A 16977-nucleotide genomic window follows, 5' to 3' on the forward strand; every position below is an offset into this window, starting at 1 on the left:
AAATGAGTTATCACAATTTTTTCCTGCCCTCTAGTCATATATATCATTAAATAAAAAATTAAAAAATAAATAATAATAATAATTTAAAAAACAAACAAAACCACAAAACAAACAAACAAACAAAAAAACACAAAACAAAAACAAGAACAAAAAAACCTAACTTTGAAACTCTCCTTTTTCAAAGAATAAATAGCTTGGATAAGTTCTCAGTCATTTTTTGGCTGTAAGAGTTACACTGCACATGTTACCGCAGGACACATGCCCTTGCCCAAGACAAATATACATCATTCTACTTCTGGTGGAACCATACATCTTCATACTTCTCAGTTCAACCTGCAAAACTGAGCCACATAAATATAACTCAAAATAACAGGTAGGAAAAGGTCTAAGGTCCATGATTCCTTGGCAGTACTAGGTTAATAACTGGACCTGACGGTCTTTTCCAAGCTAAATGATTCTATGATTATATGATTCTAATTACACTGTTATTGGACCAATAGATGAGGAAAATAGGGATCAAAAGTCTCAGTGATTACAGGTTTCCAGCTCAAGAAACTGATAAAAGCTGGTAGCACTACGAAGCATGACACAATCCATTCTGCTGATGGTGAAACAATGTTTGAAAGTGGACAAGGGAAGAGACCCAAGTCAACCACCGTCTCTATCGCCTTTGTAACTTAGCCTTGGAAACTAATGTGAGATCTGGGTTACTACACTTAAATGAAAAATATATTGGTGAAGGGATATGTGGGAGATTTTCATAGGGGAGTGAAATGAGAGGCACAGAAAGCAGATTAATGTCTCATACTGCCACTTCTAATAGACTGCAGCTGGAATGCATAAAACAAGGATTGGCTTGTTTACTTCAAGTGCTAATTTTTCACATTTGCAGGGCTGCAGTCTCCCTTTGAACTCCACCCACACAGTCCCACTGCTCTTCATTTGCCAGCACCTGCCTCCCTAAATAAGCCCATATTAATACCCACACCTGCAGCTGCACCACCAGAGCCCACTGCACAGCCCTCTGCGAGCCTTCTGTATTCCATCTGCTTGATTACCATAAGTTGTTAAGACTTACCTATACTTACTCCGATGTTGCTCTTCTCAAACCCAGGAGAAGGCAGTATATTTTCAATGTAACCAAACTGGGGAGGAGAAACCAACACAAACTCTAAATCATCTGCAATGGTGTCAGGGTCAGTGGCAAACAAGTGGTTGGTTGTAAGGGCTGCCGAGGAGCCCTCCTCCACCACAAAACTTGCACCTGCACACAAACAATATGATATTCATTATTGCTTATTTAGCTCATTTTGCTGTTGTTTTTGTTAACAAGAGTGGAAATAATAACTATGGGGGGAAATACAACAAATGCTTAGTTAATGGAGGGCTTTGGTTTGGAGTTTTTTTCTCTGCTTTCACCAACAACTCTGCTCTTGCTATCACAGAAGTAGAGAAGAAGGGAATCATGAAATTATTTTACTGGTAAGTTATTAGGTATGGCTTATATACTGCTCAAAATCAGTTGTTACCTCTGTTTGTCAGAGCATTAATTACCTGTTAAGAATTGCTCATAATGAACAATTGTTCATGCATCACTGCTTTATTTCTCTGCTGGGACAATGCTTCATTTCCAGAAAATCACTTGAGTGAGACTGTAAATTACAAAACTACTCATACATATGCTTAAATATTCTCTGAGATGCATAATATATACCTGACAAATATATGCTTACAAATATATACCTCACAATATATGCTTACAAACAAATGACATTGAAAAACACAAGCACAGTGCAAACACACCTTTAATATGTATACCACAGACCTCATCAAAAGCCCAGGAAAGCAATGGAGATTTCACACAATGGGCTGTTGTTCGACTAAATGTACATTACCAATTCTATTTCCATTTTAACTAGATTTTTTTTTTTAATTCTAAAGAGTCCTAGTGAAAATGTAGCTTCACATCTATTAATACACAGCCTATCTTTGTTCTTTATTCACTAAAAGAATTAAATATAGGTAATACAGATAATAATGATTCTCTCCCTTCATATAAGGCCCAAATTTATTTATATACTCTACATGCAAAGGTAGATAGATATTTTATGTTTGTGGTTTGCCTGACAATTTTTGAACCCTAAGTTCAGTTCATGGACAAGATATTGATCACTATTACCTAGACATAGCTTATATATGCAGCAGTGGGCATGTATAAATGGAGGGGAGCAGATCTGTGCACTCTCATCTCTAATAACCACATGATTTAAATATATTCCTGAAGAGCAATGAGCAGTTACTCATACTCCCACAGGCAGCTGGACTGGGTGGTTTGCATCTGCACTAGCAGAAGAAAAAAAAGATGGAAATTCTGATCCAAAACTTTTATATGCTGTTCTCAACTGACTCTTCCTAATGCTAAAAGGCAAAGAACAAAAAACTATCCCGAATCTTTAGCCATTACAGAACTGGGTAGCCCACTTTATAAATGCTATAGTGAGAGGAAGCTTTCACCAGTTGCAATAGATGGAGGCTGGTTGTCCACTGGAAGTACAGTGATGTTAAGGTCATACACAGGAAATAGATCATGAGGTGAAACTGGAGGAGGAGGAGGTCCATCATAACAGCAGTCTTTCACATCTAGGCCAGCCTCACCATCAGAGACAATGAAGGTTAAGATCTCAATGGAAGGAGTCAGGCCAATCTCCCCACCTGGAAAAAAATACCGAGGTTTAGAAGAAATGTTTTACTGAAAATTCATGAAGAACAATCTTTATCCTGCAAGAATAGTCTACAGTATTGAAAGTCAGAAGAAAAAAGAAAGCAAGAGCAAAATTCCAGGAATTCTTGATTCTGCCTGGTGGGGGTGCTGTTTGTTTACAGATTTGGTTTGTCGTTTGTAATGAATTTTAACCAGCTCACTTCTACTCTAAAATAAGACAGTGTAGAAAAGAGAATAAGTATTGTTATTACTAATAGTTATAAATTTATTATTGCAATGTTATGATATTACATTGTTGTAAGACGGCTAATAGTTCTCATGATTATGTTCTTTGTGCTCTAAGGCACATGCAAAATATACATTGTGCAGAAAGAGTTTTTTCTGCATTCCTTGTTGAAGAATGTAGGAAAATTTTTCTTTTGTACACATGCTCTCTCTATGACAAATGGTAATATCCATATTCTTCCAGAAGAAAACTTTTTAAAGTATCAAGTAATGCACGTATTCCTGTGTGCCTCTTATCCCTGCAAAATAGGCTACAACAAGGGCTGTGCTTTGTTACTCAACTGTATATTATGTCTGTGTGTAATGACATTCAAAATGTGGGTGATACACGACTGGCAACTGCCACCCCTTGCAAGAAGCATCTGTGACTTAACTCACTAGTGTGCTTGTACGTGACTAAACCAGCGATGACATCAGCTTGGGAGAAATGATCCACAGCAATACCAGCTTTCCTCACCACCCCGTGGTAGGGCTGGCGAGGCAGCATAAATGTCAGTTTCATGTCATCACTGTCTGCATCTGTGGCATAAAGGTACTCTGAGGAGATGACCACTTCTTCACCCTCCAGGCAGTGGAGCAGAGGAACGAGGCCTGTTCGCATAACAGGTAGCTCATCATTCACAGGCAGCACCTAGTCAGAAAAATAAGAGTTTTTTATTTTTCACTTCAGTGGAAGCCTGTTGTTTCAATACACTGCTTTGCCGCCCAAACTAACGATATGATGTCAGTGTCAGAGTACAGTGAGCTTTCTCTATAAACAAAAAGAAACCAGCTGAATTAAAAATAAAAATACAAAAGTAAATCAAACTAGATGATTATAGTTTGAGTACAGAGTGCATAATTCCAGATAGAATAACCCAAGCTAGAGTAAGCACAAATGCCTTTTAGCTAGTGCAAGTCAAAGTTCCTCTCAAATTTGCCACATGAACCTGAAAGCTAGGGTTGAAATGGAAGCCTAACACATCCATTATCTTCCAGTTTCCAAGGGAATGCAAGGACTTTCAGAAGTCAAGATCTCAACCCTTTGCCTCTACACAGGCAATTGCTTTCAGAAACATGCAACGCACTGACCTTGACCTGCAGGATGAACTCTACGAACTGGATGCCATCTGTGGCTGCAAAGAGAACATCATCAGTGAGAGTCTCAGAGCCATCATGACGATATCTGTGAAAAAAAAAAAATTAAAGAGCTACACAGATTTCTCACAGATAAAAGGAGAAGCTATGCTTTCTGGTCATGCCCTACAATGTGTATCCCTAACACTATAAAAAAACTGTTCCCTGTGTCCCTAAGACTGCTGATTCTGGATCAGAGTATCTCCAGAGGGCTTTGGGGGTCTCTGACAAGAAGAAAAGCCCCAAGGTAAACCATCAGTTGGGAAAAAAGTTTCCCTGTGGCTTTGTCATCTATGTCCTGGCTGCTTGTGAGGTGTTTACCAAACATTTATGTTCTCACTGTGGTAAGTGCCCACTTTGACTAACAAATGGAAATAGAGTCAGAGAACTCTAACTCTGCATGCATGCAGAAAATCATGTCTTGCTCTTGCCACAAATAAAGAAGCAAAATTTTAATCTCCAAGTTAATCAGTGTTAACGTAAGTTTTCTTGTAAACTAAACAAGTTTAATAAACACACAACTTCCTTAAAAGAAAAACGCTTGCAACCATTGCCTTCTTCACAGAAACTCCACAGCTGAATATAGAATTTGCCTCCTTATATATGCATGGGCCACTGCTTTATAGAGAAACCTCTCTACATTAGCCATGGGTGCTAATTCCCATTTCCTGGCAACAAAAAAAGCTCATTTCCATGGTGACATGGCGGTCCCAGGGAATCTTGACCTGGAGCAGCTCTGCCAGAGCTGTGCTGTGATGAACATTGCTAGCTGTAGTCTCTGCAACTTGCACCACTTCACCGCAGGCTTTTGCTCATCCCACTGAGACTCAGCCACACAAAAGACAGCTGCCACTCTTCTAACCTGACTGCCAGGGTACGCAGGTCCTCACAGGAAAGCCTGTTGCCTTCCTTCATGGGAATGCCATCCAGCTCCACCACACCATGCTGAGGCTGCCTCTGCAGGAGCAGGAGGAGATGCTCCTGTTTCGTATCTGCATCAGAGATGAGAATGTGTCCCTCTGTAATGGGGGCCAGGCCACCCTCTTCCACTCTCAGATGGCTTGTCGAAACCTGCAGGGAGGAGAAATGCTGAGCTCTCTTTTCTACTGCACCTCCAAACATGTACCAAACAGGGCAATTCCCATTTGCTCTGGTATAAGGATATGTGCCACCTTAAAAACCAAAATGCCAAATAGTCTTTTCTGCTGTGTTAGAAAAACCTAGGAGTTTACCTGTAGTGGGCCATGACATGTTCATCTCAGTTCTCATCCCATTCATGGAGGCTCCTGGCCTCCACAGGCAATAAGCAACACAAAGTAGAGGGATGCAGTTATGCTAACCAGGATGGGACATAGTGTTTTTGACCAGAACACAGGTGTCAAAGGTAGTCCACACTTTATTTAGCACAAAATATCAATGTTGCATACTCGACAGACTTCACCTCCCACTTCCATTCCAATGCAAGCCACAAGCAAGACACTGAAACCCTGATCCCATGGAAGCCTAATTTTTTATCTCAGTCAAATCAGGATATCTCTCTGCATTTCTGTTTCTACATGAAGTAATTTCCAATTCCTTCCTTCTCACTTTCACCACCACTGTACCTCTGGAGCTTGATTGTCCACAGGAAGAATAGTAATATTGAAGCAGATCCCATACAAAGTGCCTCCATGATGATTGCTGACAGAAAAAATAAACTGGACTTGCTTAGGTTCAGGACCAATGTCCTGCAGCGGTGGCATATAGGCAACTTTCATATAGTTCACAGCATGCTGCAAAAAAAGAAGAGGTGTGCATGTAACAGCAGATAATGGGAGTACCCATAATTCGTGACATTAAAGACCTTTCTCATCCCTTGGTTAGATGCTATTCCAACTGTCAAAATTAAGTCCTGAAATTCTGCACTCTTTTGCTACCAGCAGTACCTTGATTAAATGCATCTTTAGCTACCAGTTAGGTGATTACAGGTTCAAATACTCAACTGATACCAAAAATATAGACACAGTTTATAAGCGATAGCAGAGGTGATAGGTCCCAGGACCTTTTCTAACTGTGATTTTAAAATAAACAATCCATAAAAGCTAACATCTCCCCCAGCAGCTGAATTTGCCCTCACCAGTGTGAATAACAACTGCATGTCTTGTGTCCCTCAGTGAGGGCAGGCCAGTGGTAGAGGCTAAAATATTTATCAAAATCTTGCATCCAAATACCCATATTAGGCACACAGTTCAGAATTTGTAGGCTCAGAGCTCTCATTAATGGTATTGCAAGGATCACCAGTATGCAGCTTTAACCACACAGCAAGATATAAAACAGGGCACTTTAGTAATACTTGTTTGTCAAACTGAAAAAGCGTGAAAACTGAACAACAAAATCCTGAAAAGCCCCTGCTCCCGGCCGGCTGGTTCCATACCGTGCCACACCTATTGGTGAAGACACTGAGAAGCAGCAGGAAACTGTTCAACTGGTTTGTTTCCACATCTTACGTATTTTTTCTTTCCTCTTGCATCAGATGAAGCCAAATTCAGCTTACTCTGAGTAACTGCAGCTCCTGCTGGTTTTAGGAAAGCTGCGTTTACATATTGCAAGACTGAAGCATGATAGAAATTTGTTTTAAAATCTGATATTGAAATAACAAAGTTTTGAGCTTCTTAAGCAGAGCTCGTGATAATATTGCTCCTCATTTTCCACCTCTTGTTTTCCTATCAAAAAAGAGCTGAACACTTGTAACTTTTTGACATTGTTTACAACTAGCTACGAGTTCAGGTAACATAACAAACCTGAGTAAATGACCGCAGTGCAATAGCAGCAGGATCCTTGACCAATTTGGGGATGGTGTCCACCATAAAGAGCTTCCCAGCATCTGTGTAGCTACACAAAAATACCTATGTCACATACAGGCTAGCAATACCAAAGAACAGAAGAAAACCCAGTCACTTAGCTCAATCTTGAATTTCAAATTACTTTCCCACTCCCAACTACATTGAAAGGAAAACCATTTTTCTTTCTTCTATCCTTGTTATTCATTTAAACATTAGCACAGAAAACTGACCACAAGAAATATTTTTCAGGATGGTCATGAAAAATCACCTCATACCTTATAAGCAAGCTCTGGGATTGCTACAAGTATGTCTCTACACATCCCAGATACCATTTACACCTCCTGCAAGTCTCGTCCATCACATTCTTACTGCTTGCCCACTTTCATTTATCTTTATGTAGAAAAGTAGATGATTTTTTGTTTTCTTGCATCTTATAAACTCTGAAATAAAATAAACCAGATTCCAGCAACCTGGCTTTCCAACAGCAGTGACCAGCAAACTGGATAACTACATGGCTATTTGACTGACTAGGGGAAAAGCCTAAATGTCCTTCTCCTCCAGCTATGTACTGATCTTCTGTTGCTTGAGGTCAAAATTGAAAGTGTTGATCTTCAGCTTAAACCATACAATGTTTGGATTTAAAACTTATCATTTAGCAAACTGTTGCCAATGCTGTAATGAAATTACAGCATCAGTGACATAAACTGCTACTACACCTATTCATCCCATACCACTAGTTGCCCCCAGAACCTGTTCTACCTCCATTCTGCTCCACAGCTTCCTAGTCCAGGTCCAGAAGTCCTTCACAATGCCATGGTAATAACACATATTCTTTAAAAAGCTGTAGCATCTCATCTTCTCAGTCTGGGGCAGGCATGGGTCAGCCTCATTCTAACAGAAGAGATGCTGTGACTTGTGCTTGAGGATCCCACAGCAGTTTAAAATGCATATCCAACAAAGAAAATATTTCAGGTGAGAAGCTTTCTTGCTTCTTATTTCTTGCTGAACTGTTAATTGGGTTTTTTTCATTACACTCTGTATTACTCTGCTGTTTCAGGCTCTAGCTCACCCTTAATCATCAACAAGAGAGCTGCAACCAGCTATTGTCCCCTGCGTTTTAGCAAAAAGATGAAGAACCTGAGGCACTAGCATGTTACTGCCACTGAGGCTGCTCCTCTTACATAGGTCATTGCCCTGGCCCATCTGAAAGGTATGTCAGGTTGCACCTACCCCTGAGTGCAAGAGAAATATGGGGAAGTAGTTATGGTGTATGTGAGCTCCCTGTCTCGCTCTTCCACATCTATGAAGTGGAGATGTTTCTTAGTTAGGTGAGCAATCTCTGTCTCCTTAACAACCAGGTGACGGGTCACATCTGGGGCTTCTCTGGGGAGCTGATCATCCACAGGAATAACGTGCACCATCATCACCTGCAATTGGGAAGGTAGTAAAATCACTAGCCATTCCTGTCAGTAAGAGAGTGCCCAAGTAGCTGCTTACAAACATGTACACAGAAGTAAGTGGATCACTGGAATATGAGATATAGGACATGGCTGTCATACCATCACGAACACATAAGTAATGGAAGTATACAAGAGTTAAATGCAAAGCTTATGAGTCTTAGAAGTTTCCCTCTAAATTAAATGCAACGTTGAATTTAGTATGTTGGCCTCTTGGGTAAAATAAACAGTCTATTCTCATTTGACTTCAAGAGGTGTGTTTAATTTGTTTCTACTGTCTCCAGATACAACTTGCTTTCAACATTTCACTTTGCAGTGTAGGAAAAAATCTTCGCAGTGGACTTACCTCTCTGCGGCCAGGCAGAGAATTACCCCAAGGAAAGCAAGAACAAGAAATAACTCTGGAGAATGGTGTTTGTGGTGATGGCAAACTGAAAATATCTATACCAGTTCAATTTGAAAGCCTGTCAGAACATGTAAGCTCATCGGCCATTTTGAAGGAAAAATGCAGAAGACTGCCCAAGATATTTCAGTTTCATACCTGTGGATCTGAGAGATTGGGAGGATCGTGGCTGTCACACAGCACAAACTCAAGGGAATCTTCAAATACTTCTCCTCCCAAATGATGATAATAAATTATTCCATTAAATAGATCCCTCTGAAGAAAACTGTTGACAGAATACCCTGTTGAATTGAAGAATATATCTTCTACTGAACAGTGCATGATTTTAGTAGTACATTAAAATTATCCATTAGCTGTGCAAGTAACTGGTGAAGCATGGAATAGAATCATAGAATCAGCTGGGTTGGAAAGGACCTCTGAGATCATCAAGTCCAACCCTTGATCCAACACCGCTGTGGTTACTAGACCATGGCACTCAGTGCCACATCCCGTCTTGTCTTAAAAACCTCCAGGGATGGAGAATCCACCACTCCCCTGGGCAGCCCGTTCCAATGCCTGATTACCCTCTCTGTAAAGAATTTCTCCCTAATATCCAACCTAAACCTCCCCTGGCAGAGCTGAAGACTGTGCCCTCTTGTCCTCTTTTCGCCATAACCAGGGCAAGTCCTTTGAAATGTTCTCTCATTGTCTTCCATATTCTTTGAAGATCATAAGCTTCTTTTCTATGTCACCTAAAGATCATTCAACACATAAAGCAACACAGCAAACAGGCCTAAAGCCTTGTTCAGAAGAGAATCTGCAGGACTAGCAGCCTCTACAGCCTAGCACAGGAATTCCTGAATTCAGTTACATGGAGGGAGAGCTTTCTCCTTGTTTAACATCATTATCATCATCTATTAGCTCTGGACTTGTCATGGATCCTTGCAAGTAAACTAACTCCTGACTAGCCCGACTTCCCTGTAGGAGAAAAGTACTGTAGGAAAATAGACTCAGAGTGGAAGAATTGTGGGATAAATTGTGTACATAGGTACAGTTATCCTCATGCAGAGGCTGACGTTAATTAATTATGGGGTTTTTAAACTATAATGAAAGAAGTACAAGTTTGCTATGATTTGTCCTGAGCCAAAGTAAGTTGTCTGATTGTAACTTTTTATGTAAATAAAAAAGGAGAGCACAAAGAAAAGCATGCTGTTGTGGATGTATTACCTATCATGTTTGGTCCTGGTTTCTTCATGATTTCTCCAGCCTGCGATGGCTTGGTAATATTGAATAGTATGTAATCATCACTGGAATCCATGTCAGAAGCATGAAGCATGGAGCTCTGAATCAGGATGGTCTGTCCCTCATGAACTTCAATAACCATATTGCTGATCAGAAATGGAGGGCTGTCATCTTTAGGGAGAATATTGATTGGCAGTTTATGGCGAATACTGTGGGGGCCATCAAAAATTCTAAATACCACAAAGTCCTTAGTAGAATCACTGTCATCATGATGGTAGTGAACAACTCCAGCCTGAATGTCAGAGACTGTGAACATGAATCCTTTCCCTCCTGTCAAAATCGTGGAAGAAAATGCATCAAAATGTGTTCTGGGGTTCAGCCCAGAGGACAATCCCTCCACCAATATGAATGTTATTAAGGGAGAGAGAAAAACAATGCATTTCCAACTAGAAAAATCAAATGTAACTTCATCTATCAGAAGCAAGTTTGTAGAACTTGGAATAGTTAATAAAAATGTAGAATTTGCTACTCTGGCAGTGGAGAAAATCCTCCAAATGTCCATTGCACTAAAGATAACTTAGATGGAGACATCAAGGATTTTTAACTGTGACTGTTTCCACTTTAATTTCCACCTCTACTTTTTTATCAGAACATTTGACATGTCTTTTAAGCATCAAAAAGAATACGCTTTATAATTAAACTTAGCATTTCACTGCAAGTAAATTGTGGTGGTTTTTGTATATTGAGGTTTTTTACTGTTTATAATAAAACAATTTTATACCTCTGCTTCACTAGATGTGTTATAGATACAGACAGGTATTCAGGCAAGTTAAAGGTTTCAAGAACTGCAACCTGGTGCTGAAAGATATGATCTCCAGGAAAAAAAACAAAGCATTCCTTTAAGGTTTGAACATCATTTGGGGCTTACTAGACAAAAAGACAATTGCCAAAAATTGTGTTGATGGTTTTGTCTGCATGTACCTTTGTGGAGATATAAAAGAGAACAAGGCGTAGTCACTGGAGAAGAAATATCCACCCCTGGCTGGTGCATGGGAGTCTGAGAAACCCTCAGACTGAACATGCAAGTATGGGACTGCCACCAGGAGATGGACCCTGCAGGCACAGCTGGTCCACCAATCTACGGCCTGCAGCCCACCCTCTGCCCCTTGGCTGGCTGCATAGTCCCCCTGTAACACCATCTGTGGGGCTCAGTCTGCTTAGCACTGCTGACACCACAGTGTCTTGTCTGTAGTTTTACCGAAGGATGATCTTGCAGACAATGAACTCCTTGGCAGTAGTTTCCTGAGATAAAATGTGCTTCTGAGTAGTTTTGATTTCCACTAAATTCCAAATAGCAACTTCCCCTTTTCTTTAAATGGTTGGTTTGTGTCTCCAGATTATGCATTTTACATGAATATATTTAACTATCAAAAAAACCCCAGCACTGACAGTGGCAGAATGTTCCCACCTTGCGAAGAGCAGAGTCCCTTTTGTTATGTAACCATTTTCCCAAGAGCTATGCCATCTCATGGGCTGCAGAGCAAAACTTAGCAGTATCGGTAAGGCAGAAGGTTAATGCATTACAAGTCTAATTTAATTGTCATTTTCTGAAATAGACCTTAAAGCTGCCAGTAAGTAACAACTGTGTCCAAATGCTGTCTGTATTTGCCAATAAATCAAAATCACTTGGCATTCTTTAGCATCTTGCAAGCAAAAATGTCAGAAGTGTAAATGCAGTGACTGCGTTTCACCTGTCATGCTTCTCAGTGAAAGCATAGCTGATTTCTTTAAAATTTCAGCTTTGGAATGTAAACCTGTATTAGGAAAGTAAAGGTTTAAATGCTGAATCTTTTAATATTCCTGTTTTAATCCCAATGCCCAGCATGGTTGTAGCAGGAGAAGGCAGTCAGCAGAAGGAGTAGAGCTGTTGCATTATCACAGAGGGTAAGTTCCCAGTCTCTGGAGTTGAAATGACATACCTCTCACTGAGAGCCACCCATGCTGTAAGCCATCGACTGTGACCAAGTGAACATTTTGGATGTCATCATTGTCTACAATTTGGAAGTGTTGCCATGTGATGGGTCGGGATTGCCCCTCTAGGAGGTTGAGGCCTGCAAAGAGCAGAACATTACATCACCAAATCACCTGTGACATTCAATGCTGTCAGCATCTAGCCCTTCTAAATGTGTTTACAGACAGGAAAAAAAGCCAGAATGTTCAATTCCATCTACACACCTACCTGTGACAGGCATTTGAGTGGAGGTTTGGGTTGGACATAAGGAAAAATGTCTTCACTGAAAGAGTAGTTAAACACTGAAACAGGCTCTCCAGGGAAGTGGTGGAGTCACCATCCCAGTGACAAGTAGACATGGCACAGTGCAATATGGTTTAGTGGGCATGGTGGTATTTGGATGAAGTCTGAACTTGATAATCTTGGAGGTCTTTTCCAGCCTTAATGATTCCATGATGCTATGATTTTAAGGCCCGCTAAAAGCCTGATAACAGCTTCTGACCTTCTGATCATTTCAGATGGGTTTCTCTGGAAGACATGAGGTGCCTTCTTCTCAGCTCCTTCCCTTTCTATGGTGAGGAATCTGCACGTTCTCCGGCACTCTAACAGGAGACCCTGTTCCCTTTACAGTACAGGCATCATAAATCTGTTTGGATTAGCTTAACCCTGTAAGGTTTCCAGGCTTTAAATAGCTGGTGGTATATTATGCCCTCTTTTCCCAGTCATTCATTTTTGCACACTTCCACTTTAAACAACACCAACAAGCCTCGGTCTTTCCCATATGCTATCCTACTACTTCTATTTCATCATATCTTTATCCTTACTATTTATGCATTTTTATGTACAGTTCTTTCTTAAAATGCTGAATAAACAAATCCCGATTTTCCCCTTTTTCTTTATTCTTCATTCCAGTTAAAACCTTTAACATGGTCCCTCCAAAATGGATAAAGGGAAAGAATAGATAATATGACCCTTCAGTTTAATGATCCTTAAACTCCAGATGTAAATCTGAATTTTAGAGCTTTGTCAAATGTCTGTGACAAAATGTTATAAATTCTGTAGCAAAATAAACTGAACAAAAGAGATCTCACCTGTATTCCATGAAACCCGAGGGGCGTTTGTATCTGTTGTTCTGATAGAAAGATAGACAGTGATTGGCAAACTCCTTTCAAAGTAGAAGTCATGAGCCTCAAACTCCACCTGTTGTGAAAAGAGACAAAGTGTTTATTAAAAAAAAAGGCCCTGAAAACCAAATATACCTCAAAACACATATAGTGCATTATATTCTAAGATATCTTACAGGCTTCTGATAGTATGTTAATAAACAAAACTTGATTTAAGATCTAAAAGAAGCAATTGAAGTTCTGCATTAGATTATCTGTCTTCTGTGCTCTTCACAGTGAATTCTGTGAGAGTTAGTTTACTTTGTGTGGAAATGAATGGGAAAGATAAGCATTCTTGTTGTTTGGAGTTCAATTAACTTAATATAAGGGGTTTTTTATTAGTAATAATAAAAGTGGGAGGGGGCATTTCCTGCTCTTGTACGACATGTAGCATCAAAAACAAATACAGAAGAAAATATATGGGGTGGCATAGAAAAAATATAATAAAAAAAAAAAAAGTCAAACTCTTGAGTTGTTAAACTCTGTGACTGTCAAATTCTTGAACCTGCAGTCAAACTGTCCTTAAAGCAGGACAGAGACAAGGCATTTAGGGAGCAGATGGTTTAATAGGATGTCTGATCCTCACACTAAGGAAACAGAAAGATAGGAGATTCCTGTGACAGCCAAGGTTAAAAAAGAGATCTGTCAGAATCAGGTGCCAGTTACTGTTACTGTTCCTCTGCTTTCTGGTCATCTTTCCTCATCTCACCTTGCTCTGATTTTTCTGTTTCTTCAGTTTTGTTACTTCAGTACCAACCATTCTGTTTTGATGGGGTAATTCCTTAACTATCTTACCAGACAGTAAGTTACTTTATAACTTACTCCAGACCCTGCAGACAGCAGCTTCATCTCATCATTTGCATCATGTTCTCTACGTTAGTGACATGCTTTTATCACTCCCGGCAGGAACTGTTGGGAGTCCCTTTTTGTTATCCCCATGCCACCACTGCCACAGCAGGTAGGCTATAAGACCAAATGGCACTTCTGACCTTTAGCTGGTCCATCTTTCATGATTTTAAATATGTCACCTCTAGATAGGATCACAGGGATGAGTACTGCCATGTATGGGTAAAAGCTGTGTGGAAAAGGCACCACTGATCTTTCCAAAGGCTCTTGCGTAGATCTACAAGTACTGCTATTTCACTATTCCCCTTATAAAAAAGTAAAATAAAATAAAATAAAATAAAATAAAATAAAATAAAATAAAATAAAATAAAATAAAATAAAATAAACATCCTGTTTAGATATTCTCAGTCAGAGATGCTAAAAATATTTCATTGCAAAGAAATTCTTACATAGTGAGCAACAAATATGTAATTTGTGTTAGATAGTTAAAGTGATGAGTCATAAGGAAAAGTGGTAAAAGATTTTTACTCTGCTTCTGCACTGTATATAGTTATAGAAACTTTTTTTTCTGAAAAATGTCCATTACATATGAATGCATGTATTTACAACTCACTGAATCTTTTGGAGATTAAACCAGCAAATGCTAATACATTCCACTGTTACCTCATAATTCCTCCTCTCTGTGTGGCTGTTATTTGGAGGCTGATAAGCAATGAGCATGTCACTGAGATCTTTCCAGGTGAAGGAGCCAACAGGTTTTGTGTGGTCAGACAGGTGAGTGATGAAGCCCTGAGGAGGTGGCTTGGTAATGTTGAATACAAGCAGGGACTTTGGAGTTTCATTGTCTTCAGCATCAATGGTTGTGGTTGAAATAGGGGTTAAAATAAATTGATCAACTTCCAGGATGAACTTTGCCATTGGGGCAGCTTTGGGTATTTGGTTGGGAACAGCACCTTTAATGTGAACAGGGAGCCATGCATACTCAGTCTATAACAGGAAAAAATGAGACAACTGAAAAGGCAAAGTAAGGCAAAAAAAGTGAAGTTACTGTCTGCTAGCTTCACAGAGTGAACTGGGGTACACATTAATGCAACAATTATTTTGAAAAAAAAAATAATTGAAACCTTTTGATTGCAAAACGCTTAAAGTAAATATTGAGATGTCATAAATATGACTTCCAGGTTCACTAGTCTTACTTGTGTCCTTAATCTGGGGATGAAACAATTTACTTAATTTGATGTGAGTTTAATGAATAACTTTATCTGACAGAAGCATGCACAAGCCATTAATTATTATTAACTGAATATGTTCACACAACTCTTAACTTGTTAATTACTGTATATGTGGAAGTCACTGCAGATCATGCTGTATAAAAAATGTGGAATTATGCCAGAATTAATTTATCTTTCAGGATAAACTACTTATGTCTGACAGTAATCAACCAGAGATGTTTCTCTGTAGCTGTAACAGCCAAAGCATGGAGGCATGGAGATAATGCCTTTCATTTTCCCAGCTGGAAACGTTCTAAGAACTGAACGCAGTTTAAGGCTCCCTCTCTCTCTTCAAATGTGAAAAGGAGCAATGAGTTTATTAAAACAAACAAACAAATAAAAAAACCCCACCACCACAACAACAAAACAGAAAGACAATCAGACATTGTAATCTTGCATAAAAATCTACCTTGTGCAGAGTTTTGCTTCTGCTGTCTGTGAGATCCAACCTCACAGGAATATAATCAGTGTCAGGTGAGGGAGGGTCAAGATGTTGATACCGAATCCCCATCCTCAGAAATTCTTCACAGCTCATTTTTTTGTTGTGAAGGACTCCTAACCCCTGCATGCAGCTCCCATTTCTGCACTGCTGGCCCAGGCTGTGCTCTGTAACCCAACAGAAGCAATAATGAAACAGTTACTGGAGCAAGAAAGGACAGGGGGAACATGTCCATACAAATAAAGATGAGATGAGAATAAGGGCTCCTTTCCTGACTCAACTTTTCCTACAGGATTTTATTTTTAACTGACATCTTCCAGCCTCATCCTCCCTTGGTCTCTCAGTTAGTTGCTGCCTCAAACAACTCCCTAAACTGTTTCTATTACACCTTGGCACTCACAGAGTGGTCACATCGGCCCACGTATCTAGGAGCCAGAAAAAACTCAAATTAGGGAATTACTGACCCAGATCTGCAATCTGTGTTGTGCCCCACAAAAATTTCATGTCCCTTTCATGTCCATGATAGCTCAAGCTGTTCATTAAACTTCACATGACCCACTCTTACCCAGCATGTTTGAAACAACCCACTACTGCAGACTTAATCTGCTGGGTCTCTTTGAACATGCTAATGCAAACAACTGAAGCACATCATACTAGTGCCAGGGAATGAGCTTCGTGGCTGATCTCCATGAATCTGCTCTTGCTGCACTTTGGTGGTGGTGAGCTGGCCATGTGCAGGCAGGTGGGTTTCTGAAGAGATTATGGAAATGGTGCAATCCAGATTTATCTTCCTGTCATAATCAAAAGTGAGGATGTTCTTGTCAATCACCCTGGACAGACCATAGTATTCAGGGACCTCCAGGGCATGGGAGCGCATTTTTATGATGTTGCAGTCTGGCTCAAGTAACTGCACGTGAAGGGTGAATGTTTCTACAAATGTTTCCACTTCCGTAAACCTGCAAGTGACAGAAGAAAATCAGTTATGCTTCATCCCATCTTCTGTTGCTTTGAGAACTGGGCACTTCCTTATCTTCTAAACTGAATTACTTGAACCCCTTTCTCTCTTGTGCCATCAAATCCCAGACTGCCTTGGTCCAGACCCTGCTGCCTGACTCCCCAGTCTTGTAAGCAGGGTGTCTATGGGAAGGAAGAGGTTACTTTCTGTGTATATGCAAGTGTCTGACCCTATCAGCAGAAGAGAATATACAGTGCTCTGAAAGT

The 16977-nt window shown here is 40.0% G+C and overlaps 1 protein-coding gene across 1 annotated transcript in view; it reads right to left on the reverse strand.

Annotated features, from left to right (window-relative positions):
- FREM1 (FRAS1 related extracellular matrix 1) overlaps positions 1–16977 on the reverse strand; it is a 63759-nt gene that overhangs the window by 34106 nt on the left and 12676 nt on the right. The window contains exons 4-18 of the mRNA XM_027883748.1: positions 16411–16712; positions 15727–15923; positions 14710–15033; positions 13129–13237; positions 12006–12137; positions 10012–10356; positions 8944–9086; positions 8176–8372; positions 6904–6994; positions 5728–5895; positions 4986–5194; positions 4079–4172; positions 3386–3638; positions 2515–2712; positions 1079–1264 (exon numbers count right to left, since the gene is read on the reverse strand). Of these exons, the coding sequence (XP_027739549.1) occupies positions 1079–1264; positions 2515–2712; positions 3386–3638; positions 4079–4172; positions 4986–5194; positions 5728–5895; positions 6904–6994; positions 8176–8372; positions 8944–9086; positions 10012–10356; positions 12006–12137; positions 13129–13237; positions 14710–15033; positions 15727–15923; positions 16411–16712 (2948 nt within the window). The remainder of the gene's footprint in view (positions 1–1078; positions 1265–2514; positions 2713–3385; positions 3639–4078; positions 4173–4985; positions 5195–5727; positions 5896–6903; positions 6995–8175; positions 8373–8943; positions 9087–10011; positions 10357–12005; positions 12138–13128; positions 13238–14709; positions 15034–15726; positions 15924–16410; positions 16713–16977) is intronic.

The sequence above is a fragment of the Empidonax traillii genome, unplaced genomic scaffold, assembly GCF_003031625.1.
Source record: "Empidonax traillii isolate 1590-97213 ecotype Southwest subspecies unplaced genomic scaffold, ASM303162v1 scaffold133:size1091145, whole genome shotgun sequence".
Classification (NCBI taxonomy): Eukaryota; Metazoa; Chordata; class Aves; order Passeriformes; family Tyrannidae; genus Empidonax; species Empidonax traillii.